This window comes from Histomonas meleagridis, assembly GCF_020186115.1.
Source record: "Histomonas meleagridis strain 2922-C6/04-10x chromosome Unknown scaffold_61, whole genome shotgun sequence".
Lineage (NCBI taxonomy): Eukaryota > Parabasalia > Tritrichomonadida > Dientamoebidae > Histomonas > Histomonas meleagridis.
In genome coordinates this window covers 2,598,520-2,616,331 of record NW_027150931.1, presented here as the reverse complement: position 1 = coordinate 2,616,331, position 17,812 = coordinate 2,598,520, and the positions used below count along the sequence as shown (strand labels likewise).

The window sequence follows — 17,812 nt, the reverse complement described above, 5'->3', positions numbered from 1 at the left end:
TGCCATATACATTTAACTATCTTGTTTCTAGACTTATCTATTCAGCTTTTGTTTCTCAATCAAATAATGAAAATATATATATATTAAATATTTATTAACTTTAAAAGAAAAAGAAGATGAAAAAGTTAAAAACATAAGTGGAACTGAAGCCAATCTTGTTCAAATCTTTTGTAAATATTTACTGAGAACAGAAAAACAAGAATCATATTTCCTTCTTGAAAAGATGATCGAAGAAGAAATAATTGAACCATCTTCAGTAAAGAACATAAACACATTTTATTTTTTCTCAATATAAAACAAAAGAAGAAATAAATGAATTAAAGAACAAATATCCAAGACCACAATTCCTTGAAGAATTTATTTCAGCACTTGATGAATTATCAAAAGATGATTGGAAATTTCATATGCAATATGTAAAAGAAGGAGTTAATCCATTAGAAATTGCGAAAGTACTTCGAAATGATGATTTAGAAAAGCTTCAAGAAATATCATCAAATAATGAATTTGACTTTAATCAAATAATTAAGCCATCACTTTATGAAAGATGCTCATTTATTAATACTGAAAATGTTACATTAATTGATTATTGTGCATTTTTGGTTCGATTAAATGTTTTAAATATTTATTATTAAATAATTCGAATATTAAAAATACATCTAAATATGCAATTGCAGGTGGAAACTTAGAAATTATTCATTTATGTGAACAAAACAATTCATCGTTTAAAGAAGCACATGAAACAGCAATAGAATTTCATCGAAATGAAATTTTTCATTATCTTTATGAAAATAAAATTGGAAAAATTTTCATCTTCAAACTCTTCTTTTACAAAATCGAATTCTGATATCGAAAATCAAGATAATTGTAATTTAAGTGAAGAAAATTTAATATATCTTGGGAAAAAATGTATTGAATTTAATAATTATGAAATCTTCATGTTTTTAGAAAAAGAAGGAATGAAAATGAAAAAAGAAATTATAGAAGAAATAGCATCAAAAGGAAATACATTCATAATAGAAAGTGATATAGAAAGTCAACGAATTCCAAAAACAATTTTACCATATTCAGTTAAATCAGGAAATATAGAAATAGTAAAATTACTTTTAGATAAAGGAATTGATGTTAATGCAAAAACTATTCATTTGAATAATTTGGAATATGTTTTAATAATTTGTAATATATTTTAATAATTTAAAATATGTTTTAATAATTTGAAATAATTTTTTGATGGAATTTCGAAATATTCAATTTATATAAATAAAAGTCATATACTCAAATAATCCGAATCTAGCCGAATAATTTTTACTATAAAATTTTATTTATATTTTGAGTGAATATGCTCGGAAAAGTAATTTCAAATTTTCTGAAGGTACATCTCAAAGAGTCGGAACCACTCTACCTAGGTATCTAAAATCTCTTGACACAGTCTAATATAAATATATTTTAACAGTTTATGAATATGTGAGTTTTGTAATGTGCTGGAGAATTTCTTGCATTTTGTGTGAGAGTGCGTTTGAAAGCTGGCGATAATTGTTTTGTGATCTCATAATTTGATATTGGTAATCATGCTGTATGGCAAAATGCTTTGTAAGTTCGTTAATTTGATCTTCAATTCCAGAAGCATCTTGGACTAGCCCATGAATGTCTCTAAGCTCACTATCTATTTCGTCAATCCATAATGTAAGTTCCCTAAAAGGATCTACACCATCATTTTGTAACAGACAAAACGGGCATTTAAAATTGTTAGGATTCCTTAAAGCAACGCTATCAAGACAATTTGCATGTAATCTGCAGTGACAGCAGCTACAGACAACAAGCTTGCCTGAGTTTTCGTTGCTACCACATATGCAACGAATAGTAGTGTATAAAGGAATTTCTTGATTATCATTTGGAATATTTTCAGGTCTAGTAGATTTTTGTCCACTGCTCACATTCTCTATGAGATTAGCAAAAGCTAAAGCCTTGAGCTCAAAAGGAGAAAGTAAAGATGTGTTATCAAAAGTTTCTCCCAGAATGTCCATTATTTTGTTTTATTAACGTTCGCTAATGAAGGAAAACAGATAAAATTGATATATCAACCACCTTCATTTCTTTTTATCGAGTTACTAAAACTCTCATTGTTGAAGTCAGTATTTTTACGAAAGGAGCTTTTTTTATTTGTTTCAATTGTTATCTAAATAAATTATTTGAACATAAACAAAAATTATTACATTTTTAATCACGTACAATGAGACTTAATATATTTTTTGGCATAAATGTCATAGAACTAATTAATACATGATAATTTTTAAATTTTCATTGGTGCATGTAAAATCAAGTTACTAAATTACTTAACCTGCAATTGCTTTATGTTTCATGTGGTTCATAAATTTTAATATTTTTGTTAAAATTTTTCATTTCAAATCTTAAGATTTTTGCTTGGATAAAATGAATATACTTTCAATGTTCTATTTTATTTCATGCTGTTAAAAAAATTAGAATTTTTATTCAAACACTTCTGGAAAATTTTCAGATAATGTCCAAAATTTTTAATATTTTATTAGATTGAAATTTAAATGGTTAAATGATTTAAATATGAAAAATTGTTGAACAATCCTGATGATGAATGACTACAAAAGAATAAAGGAAGCATAAAGTCAAAGCAGACTTTTTTGTCAAAAAGCGACACAAATTTTTGAAAGAAGCACGACAGCTAAATTGAAATTTCAATGTTACCAATGGCTTCATAAAAAAACTAAAATATCTTAAAACCTATCAAAAGAAAATTCATTCTGTCACGAAAATGACATAAACTTATAATAAATTTATTTCGCCAAAAATTAAAACGGAAAACAATACATTTAAGTGTTGGATGTACACCAAAAACATTTTTACCGCTTGCCTTACCTGCTTTTGAATTGTTTATTTGAATGAATTTTTGTTCTTTTACTTTTTGAAAAAGCGACTCCCGCAGTCTATCGGCGAAACTTTTCTGCTAAATTTCAGATCGTCCCGCTCAACTACCGATTACGGTTTGTAACAAATTTTATTTCTGATTCTGTCATGGGTTTCAAGTGCACAATTCAGTTTGCATTCCAAGTTATTGCTTTAGTAGCTGCTGTTTTCGGTATCGTTGCAGGTTTTGTAACAATGTTTACTGGCGGAGACCAGGGATTTATTCTATTCGTAAGAGGTGTATATACAATTATTTTTGCACTTGCTCTGGGATGCATTGAAGTATACGTGTTCAAATTCTTCGGATATTTTGGTTTCCTTCTCAAACTTTGGGGAAAGGGTTTAATGTATCTTTTCATGGGTGCTTTACTCTTTGCAACATCTGGATTCGGCCTTGCTTGCGCCATTATATACTGGGCATGTGCAGTCATATACGGAATCCTTGGTATCTTCTTCCCAGTATCAGCACCACCTCTTTTGCAAGGTGGCTTCCGTGGATCAGAACCAGACGTCCACGTTTCATCATCTGAAATTTATGAAAAGCAATAAACAATCCATTTAAATATTTTTTCTTTTTAATCTTCGATAACGGTTTTAGGGTAAATTTTACCCTTTCGAAGTCAAATTAAATGGAAGAAACAACAACTTTGGCTTGGAGTGCTGCACGACAAAATCAGCTATCCGAATTAGAGCGATTCACTCCATCTAAGATACCTCCAAACTCTAAGATAATGAGCGAAAAAAATCATTGCCATTCTTTACTAATGGGTGCTGCAGCACATGGTGCAGTTGATTGCGCAAGATATCTTTTAGATAATGGAGCGCCTCCTGATCAAAAAAATTTCCAGGGTTTTACTGCATTACATTGGGCTGCATTTACTGGAAGAACTGAAGTTGTTCCTTTACTTTTAGAACGTGGCGCAGATATTGAAGCACGTACTGCTGATGGGAAAACAGCAGTGCATATAGCATCATATCGTGGGCAACGAGGTTTTCTTGATTTCATATTAAAACAAGGAGCTGATATAAATGCAGTGGACGCAGAAGGTTATACGGCACTTCATTTTGCAGCTCTTGCAAATCAGCAAGCAACAGCGGAATATTTAATAAGAAAGAATATTGTTACAAATCAATTTGATTCCCACAAAAAAACAATTCTTGATTTTGCTAAGGAAAGAGATATTCCTTGGCTTGTGTCAATGCTCGAAAAATAATAAAAGATACGTGTAACAAATTTTCAATCTAATGATGATTTTTATTCACGTTTGTCTAGATAGATGACTTCAAGTCCTTGTGGAATTGATTCAGTGACAAGTTGAACAAATTTAGCTTGCTTGACAGTTAAGGTATAGAGATATCTTGTGGTCCTAAGCTTGAACTTTGTATCACCATTCTTCACCTTCTTCACCTTAACCCACTTAGCATCTGGGCGAGCAGCAAGCTCGAGGAACTTTCTGGGTGTTTGGACTGACTTCGGCATATAGGAAAAGGTTGACCAAAACCGTTAAAAGCACTGTATTTCAATAAGGGTAAAAATTACCAAACATCAGACGGTTATTATAATAAAAAAGTTTTTTGCTATACGAATCAAATTCATTATCAAATAGCGAATTCTTTATAATTTGAAATCAAAAAGTAAATAAATATTTTCATGTTTCCAAAAGGTGTTAACATTTATTACTATCTTGAAATGTTTTCAAGAATTCAAATTACGTTGTTTTAATAAAGCCAAATTTAAAGCTTTTTTAAAAAACAAATGAAAAATCAAGGCTACTTTGGTTTTATGGAATACACCTCTGCATGGTTGCTCCTTATTTCCATGCTAAACAATTGTTTCATTTTACCAATTGAAACATATTTTTAGTAAATGTAGATCATATGAAGATTTCTTCTTGAGATATACATTTTTCAATATTTTCATGTTCTTTTGATATTTTTTGTTTTCGCATTTTGGAAAGATAAATGAACACAATTGGTATTGACATGATCAAGAATAAAATAATGAATAAGGCAATGAAAAGAGTTGCATTACTTTTACCAGATGTTTTTTTATCCTTTGTAATACTTTTAATAGATTTTGCATTTTGTCCCAATTGCGGCCCTAATTGATTTGATTTTTCCGAAACATTTGTTTTGTTTATTTGCTTTTCATTTCGAACTATATTTGAATTTTTATGTAGCTTTTTGTCTGAATTTGTTTTATTCACATTTTCCTTTTGTTTAACATCAGTTATGTTTAAATCTCTAGCGTGCTTTTTAAGATATTTTAAAGATATGTCATCTTTTTGCTTTTCTTGTTTTGTAATAGTTATTTTTTCTTTATTATTTTCATTTGAAACTGTAGAAGCATTCTTTTTTTCAATAGTGGCTGCATTTAAATCTACTTCTTCCTTTTTAGGAATCCTTATGGTTATAATATCATTTTGCTTTTTCAATTCAAAAATTTTAAGATCTTCATTCTTTGGAATATCTTTAGCATATAAAATCTTTTTTGTTTCCTTATTATTAGTTATAATTTCTTTTTGTTTTTTTGGATTTACTACATTTTTATTTTTCTTGAATTTAATTGGAGTATATTCTATTTGTTTATCTGGATGTGTTAAATATATGAATTCTTTTTCTTTTTTAGATTTAATTGGTGTATGTTCTAATTGTTTGTCTGGATGTGTTATGTATATGTATTGTTTTTCTTTGTTATCATCATTATCTTTTAAATTATCATTTTTTGAATCAGAAGATTCATCATTCCCTTCATTAAAACCATTTACATTTGAATCTATTACTTGATTTTCAATATTTGGTATATCTAAATCATCTTTTTGTTTTTCTTTATTATCATCAGTTAAATCTTCATTATTATCATGTTTTGAATCAGATAGTTCATCAATCTTTTCATCAAAATCATTTACATTTGAATCTATTGTTTGATTTTCAATATTTGATAAATTAAATTCATCCTTTTGCTCTTCATTATTATCATGTTTTGAATCAGATAGTTCATCAATCTTTTCATCAAAATCATTTACATTTGAATCTATTGTTTGATTTTCAATATTTGATAAATTAAATTCATCCTTTTGCTCTTCATTATTGTCATGTTTTGAATCAGATAGTTCATCAATCTTTTCATCAAAATCATTTACGTTTGAATCTATTGTTTGATTTTCAATATTTGATAAATTAAATTCATCCTTTTGCTCTTCATTATTGTCATGTTTTGAATCAGATAGTTCATCAATCTTTTCATCAAAATCATTTACGTTTGAATCCATTGTTTGATTTTCAATATTTGATAAATTAAATTCATCCTTTTGCTCTTCATTATTGTCATGTTTTGAATCAGATAGTTCATCAATCTTTTCATCAAAATCATTTACGTTTGAATCCATTGTTTGATTTTCAATATTTGATAAATTAAATTCATCCTTTTGCTCTTCATTATTATCATGTTTTGAATCAGATAGTTCATCAATCTTTTCATCAAAATCATTTACGTTTGAATCCATTGTTTGATTTTCAATATTTGATAAATTAAATTCATCCTTTTGCTCTTCATTATTATCATGTTTTGAATCAGATAGTTCATCAATCTTTTCATCAAAATCATTTACGTTTGAATCTATTGTTTGATTTTCAATATTTGATAAATTAAATTCATCCTTTTGCTCTTCATTATTATCATGTTTTGAATCAGATAGTTCATCAATCTTTTCATCAAAATCATTTACATTTGAATCCATTGTTTGATTTTCAATATTTGATAAATTAAATTCATCCTTTTGCTCTTCATTATTATCATCAGTTAAATCTTCATTATTATCATGTTTTGAATCAGAAGATTCATCAATCTTTTCATCAAAATCATTTACATTTGAATCCATTGTTTGATTTTCAATATTTGATATATCTAAATCATCTTTTTGCTCTTCATTATTATCATGTTTTGAATCAGATAGTTCTTCATTTTTTCCATCAAAATCATTTACATTTGAATCCATTGTTTGATTTTCAATATTTGATATATCTAAATCATCTTTTTGTTCTTCACTGTAATTTACATTTGGATCCATAATATTTTCTATTGATTCGTGAGAATTACTATTAGTTAAATTTGAATCACTTTCTTGCTCTACCATTTTTAACATATTTAAATCTTTTTGTTCTTCATCTTCATTAGTAATTAAATCTTCAGTGTCCATAGCAATTTTTAATTCATCATCATTTTCATCATTGTCAGTTACATTTAATTTTATTAATTTATTATCAATATTAAATGCATAGTTATCATCAAAAGCTAAATCTTTAGTATCATCATTTTTTGATTCAGGAAATTCTACATTATTTTTATTAGTGTTCATTATATCTGAATTTAATCCATCTTTTTGTTCCTCATTGTCAACTACATTTGGATCTTCTATATTAGCTTCTATTGATTTATCAGAATTACCATTATTTTCATCAATATCATTTTCATAAGTATCGTTTATTTGATTTCTTATATTTATTGAATTAAATTCATCCTTTTGTTTTTCATTATTTTTATCAATAGTTAAATCTTCATTATTATCATATCTTAACACAGAAGATTTATCATTCTTATCAACATTGTCAGCAAGATTTATTGTTTGATTTTCAATATTTATGAAAGTTAAATCGTCCTTTTTTCCTTCATTTTCAATAGTAGATAAATTATTCATATTATCTTTGATTGATTGAAACGAAGAAACTTTCTTTTCAGTTTTATCTAAATCGAAAATTTTTATAGGTTCCCTTGCAAATGAAGATTCATTCATTTCATTAAGATTTTCTAACTCTTTTATATTTTCTTTATTCTTTAATTTTTCTCCAATTATAGTATTTTCTTTATTTGAAATGTTAATATTAGTTTGGGCAATTCCGAGTTTTAGCAAGATAAACACTAACATCAAAATGGGATTTTATATCTTCAAACGCAAATAAAAACAAATCCACAAATCGAATACCACTTTACAAATGGAACAGAAAAATATTTTCTTGCCAATTCAAAGTTGAAGTAGAGTTTTTTCGTCTCATTTTTTGATAGTTTGTAATTCAATTTTATAAAAAAAGCTTTTACTGATTAATCTTTTTCAGCAACTGCCGTGAGAATTATGTTGATCTCATCTTCATTCATGAGGCGATAATTTGTGTTATCTTTGGTAATAACAGCAACTTCGATTTCTTTAGGATCGAAATCTGCACCAACAACTGTTTGAAGTGTAGAAACAACAAATTCGGCAGTGTCTTTTGTGGTCTCCATTGGACGAATCTTCTTTTCAAGTGTACTTAATGCTTCAGTCTCTTTAACACCGCATGAGACAGCTTTGTAGCCACATGAAACACCTGATGGATCAACTTTGTACAGATCAAAATCCTTTTTGGATGGTTCGTAGCCAAAGAGAATGGATGATACAGCTGTTGGACGTGCAGACGAATATTGTGATTCAATTTGATGAATTTCAGATAACCTGCTGGCTAATATAGAAACTGGTATCTCAATTCCGTTCTTGTGTTCAAATAAGGCAGCTTCATAACGAAGTCTCCTGCAGATATAATAAACATCAGAAGTAAGTCCAACAAGGCATGCACCAACATGATCAGTGATTTTGAACATGTGAGTAACTGTTGTTGGATCAATAAGTTTGTCTTGAACTTTCTTTTGTACAGCAACAATAACACTTTCTTTGCCTTTTGCTGCAACTGCAGTAACTTCTGCTTGTTTAACTGCTTTATATGCATATTCGACTTGCCAAAGGCGTCCTTCTGGTGAAAAGATTGTGATGAAGCGATCTGCTGAGGAAGACATTGCCAACTGATCTTTGTTTGACCAACTAAAGCAAGGCACCCTAAAAACGTTAATAAAAATCGGAAATAAACGGTTTTTTCTTAATTCAAAGAGAATTTTTTTTTAAATTTGCATAATTTGGAAGAATATTCTTCACATTTCACGAAATAATATTAAATGTACTTTATGACACGTTGCATAGATTATTTACATCCCGAAAAACAATTGCAATTAAGGCGTATATTTACAAAATATTCAGAAGACGCACTAAAGCCATTGATATTGGTGGAGCATTTGACAAACCACATCAAAATAATTAAGAGAACGTGAGGGATTTAAACCTAAAAGTAAATCACAAAACATAGAAACACATGAATTAACATCTACATCAGAAACATCATAAAAAATATTACGTCAATAATGCCATCATCTTGACATATTCATATGATTCAATAACTTCAACTATATTTGTTTCTGAATGTTATAGCTTGTCTTCGCTTGTTGATATCAACAAATATCTGACTTAAAAAATGTTAATTATGTTGGAAAAATCGCTCCACGAAATGTACAAACAATGAAACATACTAAAATGAAAAAGTAATAGAAATAATATGCTCAAGAACGAAAATTTTACTGACTTATTACTTTGTCTATAAAAATTAGTTATTTGCATATAAGGCAATTTTTAAAATATAGATTTAGAATTGTATCAAAATTTCAATGAAATCAGTTGTATGTTGTGCTCTAATTGATTTGGACAAATATCTTTTAGCTATTGGTATACAACAAGAAAATTTTTCAATATCGTATAAAAAAGTTTCGTCGATTTTTCTTTCAAAAATTGTATCGTTATTAATTCGGGAATTCAATGCTTTATTGGTGGCCACCGATCGTTAAAGGGCCCCTATATTCAACACAATTAGTTACAGTTAATTAATTTTGAATTTTCAAATCAGTATTTCAGTGATTAAACGCACTTCCATTCAAACTTTGAACTGAATTCAGGTTTGAACAATAAATGTTTTTTTTCTTGTTTATCCTTGGATTGAGCGATGGTGTTTATGGCGATGATCCTGCTGCTCACTTCTTCACGTATAGAGAATATACTGATCCGACTCCTTCATACACAATCCCGTTAGCAAATTTTTCAAATGAAATTTGGTCTACAGGAAATTATGAAAAGACAGCAGACTGGATCAAAGTTGGAAACACTAACAGTGGTGGTGTTGTTCAATTTTGGGATAGAATTTCTACAATTCCAAATGTCAATTATACACACATTCGCACGAATTGTCGCGCTTCAGGGACACCAAATCCTGATGCTCAATGTTTTCTTCATATGGCCAATACTCATCCTCATGCTGATATGAAATATGGAGCTAATGCACCTCATGGAGATTATCGAGTTTACACACTTAGTAACCCAAGAAACCTTAGTGCCACCACTGATCCATCATTTCGTCTTCAGCTTATTAATACGGGCTCTACAGATGCCACATTTTTGATACCAGAAGTTACTTTATATCTCGAACCGTTTAAAACGTATTCTAATTATACTAAATCTACAGTACCTAATCATCCAAATGTTCAAAAAATCACAGCCAGTATTACTACCACTGACAAATTTACGTTACAAACATTAGCAATCGCGAATCCATATGATTTTCCGGCCAAAATTAAACACTGGTTTTCGATGAGCTTTGACATGAATAGTAGTTATTCAGCAGTCCCACTTATAGCTAATGCCACACATATGATAACATATGATATACTTGATGAAAGTTTCTTACATTTGTGGCGTTTATTTAAGAGTTGGTATAACATGACATATGAAACGTCATTTAAAATTTCAATTAAGCCACGTAAAAGCTTTGAAATTTCATATTATTTAATCGAACATAATTCAACATCATATGAGGATGCACTTGAATATTTCCAGAATGAATTTAAAGAAGTATATCAAGTTCAACCATTAGGTTTTGGAGCATCGGTACCATTTCATAATTTAACGAAATGTTTCCCTAATACTGAAGATCGTGATATCTTTTTAGCGAATTTCCAATGGACAGTTTGGCCAGATACAACTAAAGAATATTTACCAACATTTTATTTCTTAGAGCCCACAATGATACACATTGGCTTTCCATATGATGAAGAACATTTTGAAGAGAATTTTTCAAATTGTCACACAGACACATGCGAATTAATTCGCGATAGTTATGCGTATGATCGAAATCTAAAAGAATATCTTTATCCAACATATTCTGGTACACGATCTACCGCAACACTTTTATTTGAAGCTAATGGATTAGCGCATAAATCCTTTCTTAAAAATCTTACAAGACTTCTGAATAATGGACATCGACCCCCCGCAAATGGATTACATTTTGATTATTATTCATGGAACACAGTCTCTTTTGTACCTAATTGTAAAGAGTTAGTACCAAATGTCCTTCCATATTATTTACTTGAAGATGAACGTGATGATTTAACAATTACTATACCTTTAATGGCCGATCATTTTTATCATTTTAAATTATTTAGAGATAATGCATCAAAAGGTTATTCATTGAATACTGCATGGATATTACCACAATGGGCGAAGTTTACAGCTGTTGCAGGTTATGAAATTAGTTTTATATCAGGTAGTACTGTTAGTATTAGTGATTATACACGAATGAGAGCTTGGCAACTTCGATATCATATGGGCTCTCGTCCAATATCATTAATAGATATGACTGATCCAAGTATACTCAAGGAATATTTCGATGAAATATTTAGTATCCATCTTTCAATTGGTTCGGTTCCATGTTTTTGGAATGATTATTCACATCGATATTTTTGGGAAGATTGTGATGTCATTAATCAACTTAAAGATGATTATAAAAAATGGTCGCCTGTTATGAAGGCTGTTTTAAATAACACTGTCTTCCAACCAAATAATAGAAATAAAGTTAAAATGGAATTCCCAAGAGATTCACAAAACCCCGAATATAATGAAGAGGATGAAGTTAATGTAGAAATTCATGATTTGGCTACATGGTGTCCAAAAGATACGAATGAAACTTCATTAGATAATTGTCATGTCGTAGTTTTCCTTGGATATAATGCACAACATTCTGTAGGAAGTAAATTTAAGCGAACTGCAAAAATCAAAGTTGACACTGAAAATGATATTACATGCGTATTAAAATCGAAAAATACAAAGTGTGATGTAAGTGGTAACGAAGTAACTGTTTCGATGAACGGTATCGATAGCTTAAGAACATTTAGAGCTGTTGTCATCAAAATCGAAGATAATAAAAATAAACAAACAGGCAAAATAGCGGGAATCGTAATATCGGTGTTGGTGGTTGTTGTGTTAGCAGCTGCTATTATATATGCTCTTGTTATGAAAAGAAAGCGAAATAATTCGAATAAATCGAATTAATTTTTGTAAACACATTATTAAATTTCTTTTTAATCATTTTCATAAGATATCTGAATTATGACTGTTAGCGTAGACAAACAATAGGAAATTCATTCGTCATGACGATGGTTTTTTTATGTGGAAAACAGTTTCTTGATCATTTAATTTGTCTATTGTTCAAATCATTTTTATTACCAAAAATTTATATTAAAAAAGAATTTGAAGTTCATTACAATAAAGCCTAAACTATATATGAATTGGACGGCGAAGTGAATGCTCTCTCCAACGTTGATTATACAGAGAAGTAAAAGCTGTCTCAAATACTAATTATGTCGCAAGGTAAATCTCAATGCTAAACATATCGCTAGGTAAATCTCAATGCTAATTATGTCGCAAGGCAAATATCAATGCTAATCATGTCGAGAGGCAAACGCCACAGCAAATGTTTCATTCGCATTTTTCTATATAAAGAAAAAATGAATTTTATTATCAATTTTTAGTAAATTTTTATTAATTCATTAATTTTCAGTCAATCTCTGGATGAAGTTACAAACCTTTTGTACCTTCTTGCACACCTTTTCTGTCTTCTTCAAGTTCTTTTTCGTCTTCTTATGCTTATATTCCTTTGTGTTCTTGTACAAGTTGAGCAGTTCCACAGCCGCAGGGTTACCGCTTTCTTGTGCTGCCTGCATTGCTGTGACCTTCTTGAATGGATTTACCATATGCGATGCGTCAGGCCACGCGCGGTTCTCCAACAATATTCGCATGCATTCCACGTCGCCATTACCCGCTGCTATAACCAATGGATGTAAGTCTCCTGGATCTTTACATTTATATCCTTTAATATCAGCACCGAAGTCGAACAACAACTCCAATGCTTTTGCAGCGTGAGCCTCAGCTGCTAATCTAAGATACACGTCAAACGCTCGTACTTTAACATTTGGATCTTGAGCCATTAAACGGAATGTATATATCATCACATTCTTTGCTTGATATTGTACTGCTACTCCCAAATATTTATCTGGTATTACTTTAAATACATTATAATAAACTGAGTTAACAAGGAAGAAATTGTTTCGTGATGAATAATATAATGGCTCACGATTCGTCTTGTCAGGGTTCGTTGACTTTAGACCTAACTTCATACATGCGGCAACTATTAATTCAAACCCTTGTTCTGCTGCATATGAAAAAACATCTCGTCCATATCCATCGACTTTGGACATTGTTCCTTTAAGTATATATAATAAATGTATTAAGTCGCGATATCCTTTTCGAGCACACATTGTAACTAAACAATCGCCTATAAATGGTAAGTTTTGATATTGTTTCCCATCAACACCTGTAAACCCAACTAATTTATTGTATCGACCATCATTACCAACATAAAGTTTACGTACGCCATCATAGCCAACAACATTTGATGGTTCCGCAACTGCACTACATTCTTCATATATTGGTTTGAATAAAGCAAAATTGTCAAGATCTGGCTTCAGCTGATCCATTGGATATAAATCAAGGATAACATGATAATTACGGAATTCAAAGGCATACCAAATGGCTGGAAGATTGTAGAAATGATCTTCAAAGACTGATAACTTACAATTTTGGATAAGATAATCAACCATTGCTATGTTGCGCCCACAAATTGCTGCACATAAACAACCATTGATGTTTGTCTCGCCTAATTGATAAAGGCGCTCAAAAAGCTGGATGTTACCAACATACGCAGCTGAGTGAAGGACGCCCCAACCATATGCATCGCGTACATTAATTGGAAGCTTATATTCGCCAATAAGAAATTCAAATACTTGATATGCACGATATAAAATAGCTGCTGAAACAATGGGATGTTGTGTTTCTGGTAAGCCTGCAATCGATACCTTATGTTGTGTAACGAAATTCTTTTGTGGATTAAATAATGCACGCGCATTATTGATGTCATCATTGATAAGTGCTAAGTCAAAATCATCAGCACCAAAATACAAACGATGTGAACGGAAGTTCATCCAACAATCTCGACTAAGATTTTGATATTCTTGTGGGGTCAATCCAAGCTTTTTATTGTATGCTTCAGGACCATATATAATTTCAAGTTCAGGGGAAACAAGCATACTGTCACCCTGAGGACTATTATCGTCTGCAAAACGAAGCCTAAAAGCATCAACAACTGTATCGGCTGTAAAAAGACCAAGATCACAGCATGTAAAGAAGAAATAAATATTGTTTTTGACTGCTGTATAGGCAAAAAGTTCACGACGATCTGGATCCAAAAAATCAAATAATACATCAACAAGTGCTTGTGTATGCCTTGGACGGAAAGGATCAGCAGAAGTTAATATAACACTGATAATATCAGAGGAATAGTCAACATGAAAAGTTCTTAAAAAATTACGGATCTCTTGTCTAACAGTTGGATTACCTTCATAATCGTGAAGAGTATTAAGAATTAATACGCATTGTTGGAGGAATTTTTTAACAGATTCGACAGCAAATGGAGTGTTTGAATCCATTCTTTAAGTTGATTTTATGAATGTTTCATCAACGGCTTTTCAATTCGTCTCAATTTTTCAGAAGCCGTTCTAATTTGAGCCGGCTTTTTGATAGTAATAAAACGAAAATTGAATGCGATTTTTTGGCCAAATTCGGTTAAATGGCGCCATTTATCGGGAAAAAAACACGTTTTTTTTCAAAAATAAATGATTCTTTTACAAACATTTTATTATACCAAGAAACTAATAAAGGATTAATAATAAACACTAATTTTGATCTTCATAATATGATCAGGAAATGAGATTCGATTCTACAGTTAATTCACCGGAATAACCGAAAATTTATCAGGCGGGTTAATTAACCGTCGTTTTTTAATCCAACTACAACAGGCCATTTTGGTTGTCCAGTCGCCATCACAGCTTCAACAATAGTTAACATAGCTGTTCTAATTTCAGTTTTATGTCCTTCAGGAATTATCATTACTTTTTTGCCTCTAATTAAACCTAAAGATTTATTACCAAAAAGAACATACTTCCCACTGTTGGCATTCCATATAACCAAAGGCTTATGTCTTTCTGCTTGATTAACTATTTTTAATGTAAATTCATATCTTTCTTTATATTTCTGTGGTATTTGATTAATCTCATATGTTTTTGTAAGATTACCTTTTTTTGTAGATATTTGTATTTGTTTTCCATTTGAAAGAATTTTGAATAATGTTGGGTGTTCAAACAAATCAAGAACAATTGTTCCATCTGCTTGAATTTCAACAACGCCACCATTAAATGGACATTTCTTTGGTTCTATAATAGTGCTATTTGTTATGAATGGATGTGATAATATATCTGCTATTGTTGGACGTTCATTCATCTTTTTGTTAAGTAAACGACATATTAAATCAGCTGCTTTAGGATCTACATCTGGTGGAAGTTCAAAGCTTCCATTTTTTGCAAGTTTTAAAGTTTCATCTCTGCTTGCACTTGCAAATGGTGGATGACCTGTGACAAGTGTAAATAAGACACCACCAATGCTCCATAAATCAGATACAAGTGTAACTCCTTTTTGGTTGTAAATTTCTGGTGAAATGTAGTTAAGTGTTCCGCAAATAGTATTGCCTTCAAGTTTAAGTGAGTTAATTGTGGTAGCAAGGCCAAAATCGCATAACTTTATATTATTGTCTTTATCTAAAAGCATATTACTTGGTTTTATATCACGATGTACTATAATCTTTGAATGCAAATATCTAACAGCTTGAACTAAATCATATATGTAATGACGTACTTGATCAATAGGTATTTGTTTGTTTTCATATTTATCCATAACATCTAAAATATTACCATTGGGACAATATTCCATGACAATATATGAAACTCCATCTTCTTCAAAATATGCATAAAATTGGACAATATTTCGGTGTTTGAGGGTTTGATGGATTTTAACTTCACGATCAATTCTTGATAATCTACGTTGATCAAAATCATGTTTTATGCATTTAATAGCAACTTCTCTTTTTTCAATCAGATCAAATGCTCTTACAACTTTACCGAACCCTCCTTTCCCAATAGTATTTCCAATTTTATACTGGCTTAAGCATCTTCTTGTTTTATTCGTTGATTTTATTTGGGCGGCATTTTAACGTACAGTGATTCAATTCACTTCAAATTTTTGAATGAAAAGATTTTTGGTGGCGCCGAAACAGAAAAGCACTTTTCTGATCGGTTTTAATTAAAAAAGTTATGCTGATACACTTGGTTTTTTCCTAAAAATTTAGAATTGATTATAAATTCTTAAATTTATTACATTAATAAATCATTTATTTAGAATCTGTGAAGCGACCAAACAGAAACAACACCATCTTCGCTGTAAGTCAAGATCTTCTGAGATATATCATTCATAAATAATGCTCCATATATGAATCCGCCGACGTCTTCTAGCATCTGTGGCACACATCCAGCTGCGCCATCGCAGAAGACTGCAGTTTTACCTCCACATACAGTTGCATGATTACCTTCAAACAAAAGGCTCTTATCATTGATACTAGCCCTGCAACCAAATCTCCCAGGAGCGTCATTCTTCAAATCTACCTGGTTGACTTCATTTCCAATGATCAACATTTTATGTGGAGATGTGACTGTTGAAGCAATACACCTTCCAGAGTCAAGGACCCGAGAAAGGGAACTAATTGGTCCACCTGCAAGATCAATATGTGCAATTCTTCCCGATTGAAGATTTCTTTTGTCAAAAATATTGATAAAACCGTCGTAACCGCCGAAGATGATGTAATCTTTGAACAAAGTTACTGCTGTAGTTGGGCTATCAGATGGTATTGTGACTGGTGTATCTCGGCGCTTGTCAATCCAATATATCTTGTCTCCAGATGCAGCAAAAATGGTGTTTAAATCATCTGCATTTCCACATACTGAATGTGCAAGACCATTAGTTTCGAAATCTTGACTAGTGCCAGAATGGACATCCCATATCTTGATCAATTTATCAAACCCACAAGATACAAGTCCAATATTACTCCAATGGACATCACGGCATGCAAGTGAATGTCCTGGTAAAACAAATGATGTTTTGAGATCTGATGTCATGATTGTGATTGATCCTGAGAGTGATGCGAGAGCAATGTTTTCGTCTTTAGGACTCATAGAAGCAGAATATATTGCACCACCTGGAATAATTAAACTTTCGGTTTGAGCAAAACGAAATGGATTTGCTGCGGCAGAAGAGAGCCTTCGATACTTTAAAGTTTCTGATGAAAGAGAGGCTTTCATTCCAAGATCATCTGAAATTGCATTTAAAGTGTTAATTTGTACATAAAGTTCCATCAAGCGTTCTCGGAGCCTTCTGTTTTCTGTTTGAAGACTCTTGTTTTTCTCTGAGAGATTCTGGGATTGGTCCATCCCCAAATTCATTATTTTTTTATTAAAAGTGACATATGGAGGACGTTAAATTTAAAATCAAAAAAAAAAAAAAGCAACAAAACAAAATGTAATTTTTTAATATAATAATATAAATTTTAATTTTCATATATGAAAAGGAATATAATAATTATTAAATTTTAAGATTACTAAGTTTAAATAAAATAGAAAATTAGTACATTTTTTGAGATCAATTTATTTATATCTATATTGGACCCCAATAAAACTTAAAGAATTCCTTTTGATTGA

At 30.6% G+C, this 17,812-nt stretch overlaps 9 protein-coding genes across 9 annotated transcripts; 3 read left to right on the top strand and 6 right to left on the bottom strand.

Moving 5' to 3' along the window:
- Positions 1–1,451: 1,451 nt before the first annotated feature.
- GO595_010832 (PHD-finger family protein) lies at positions 1,452–2,021 on the bottom strand (the record flags this gene model as incomplete). The annotated part of the gene is made up of 1 exon (XM_067913554.1): positions 1,452–2,021. One exon carries the CDS (start codon positions 2,019–2,021, stop codon positions 1,452–1,454), a length of 570 nt encoding a protein of 189 aa, XP_067769570.1.
- A 1,021-nt stretch (positions 2,022–3,042) lies between these two features.
- Positions 3,043–3,483, top strand: GO595_010831 (COPI associated protein; the record flags this gene model as incomplete). The annotated part of the gene is made up of 1 exon (XM_067913553.1): positions 3,043–3,483. The coding sequence occupies one exon, from the start codon at positions 3,043–3,045 to the stop codon at positions 3,481–3,483; it is 441 nt and encodes a 146-aa protein (XP_067769569.1).
- Positions 3,484–3,563: 80 nt separating this feature from the next.
- Positions 3,564–4,148, top strand: GO595_010830 (ankyrin domain protein; the record flags this gene model as incomplete). The annotated part of the gene is made up of 1 exon (XM_067913552.1): positions 3,564–4,148. One exon carries the CDS (start codon positions 3,564–3,566, stop codon positions 4,146–4,148), a length of 585 nt encoding a protein of 194 aa, XP_067769568.1.
- A 41-nt stretch (positions 4,149–4,189) lies between these two features.
- Positions 4,190–4,414, bottom strand: GO595_010829 (60s ribosomal protein l38; the record flags this gene model as incomplete). The annotated part of the gene is made up of 1 exon (XM_067913551.1): positions 4,190–4,414. One exon carries the CDS (start codon positions 4,412–4,414, stop codon positions 4,190–4,192), a length of 225 nt encoding a protein of 74 aa, XP_067769567.1.
- Positions 4,415–8,032: 3,618 nt separating this feature from the next.
- Positions 8,033–8,758, bottom strand: GO595_010828 (proteasome subunit alpha type-6-like; the record flags this gene model as incomplete). Its single annotated transcript, XM_067913550.1, has 1 exon — positions 8,033–8,758. The coding sequence occupies one exon, from the start codon at positions 8,756–8,758 to the stop codon at positions 8,033–8,035; it is 726 nt and encodes a 241-aa protein (XP_067769566.1).
- Positions 8,759–9,755: 997 nt separating this feature from the next.
- GO595_010827 (uncharacterized protein) lies at positions 9,756–12,167 on the top strand (the record flags this gene model as incomplete). Its single annotated transcript, XM_067913549.1, has 1 exon — positions 9,756–12,167. The coding sequence occupies one exon, from the start codon at positions 9,756–9,758 to the stop codon at positions 12,165–12,167; it is 2,412 nt and encodes an 803-aa protein (XP_067769565.1).
- Positions 12,168–12,664: 497 nt separating this feature from the next.
- GO595_010826 (ankyrin repeat protein) lies at positions 12,665–14,659 on the bottom strand (the record flags this gene model as incomplete). The annotated part of the gene is made up of 1 exon (XM_067913548.1): positions 12,665–14,659. One exon carries the CDS (start codon positions 14,657–14,659, stop codon positions 12,665–12,667), a length of 1,995 nt encoding a protein of 664 aa, XP_067769564.1.
- A 337-nt stretch (positions 14,660–14,996) lies between these two features.
- Positions 14,997–15,995, bottom strand: GO595_010825 (CAMK family protein kinase; the record flags this gene model as incomplete). Its single annotated transcript, XM_067913547.1, has 1 exon — positions 14,997–15,995. The coding sequence occupies one exon, from the start codon at positions 15,993–15,995 to the stop codon at positions 14,997–14,999; it is 999 nt and encodes a 332-aa protein (XP_067769563.1).
- Positions 15,996–16,456: 461 nt separating this feature from the next.
- GO595_010824 (WD repeat-containing protein 5B) lies at positions 16,457–17,545 on the bottom strand (the record flags this gene model as incomplete). The annotated part of the gene is made up of 1 exon (XM_067913545.1): positions 16,457–17,545. One exon carries the CDS (start codon positions 17,543–17,545, stop codon positions 16,457–16,459), a length of 1,089 nt encoding a protein of 362 aa, XP_067769562.1.
- Between the last annotated feature and the right edge of the window lie 267 nt (positions 17,546–17,812).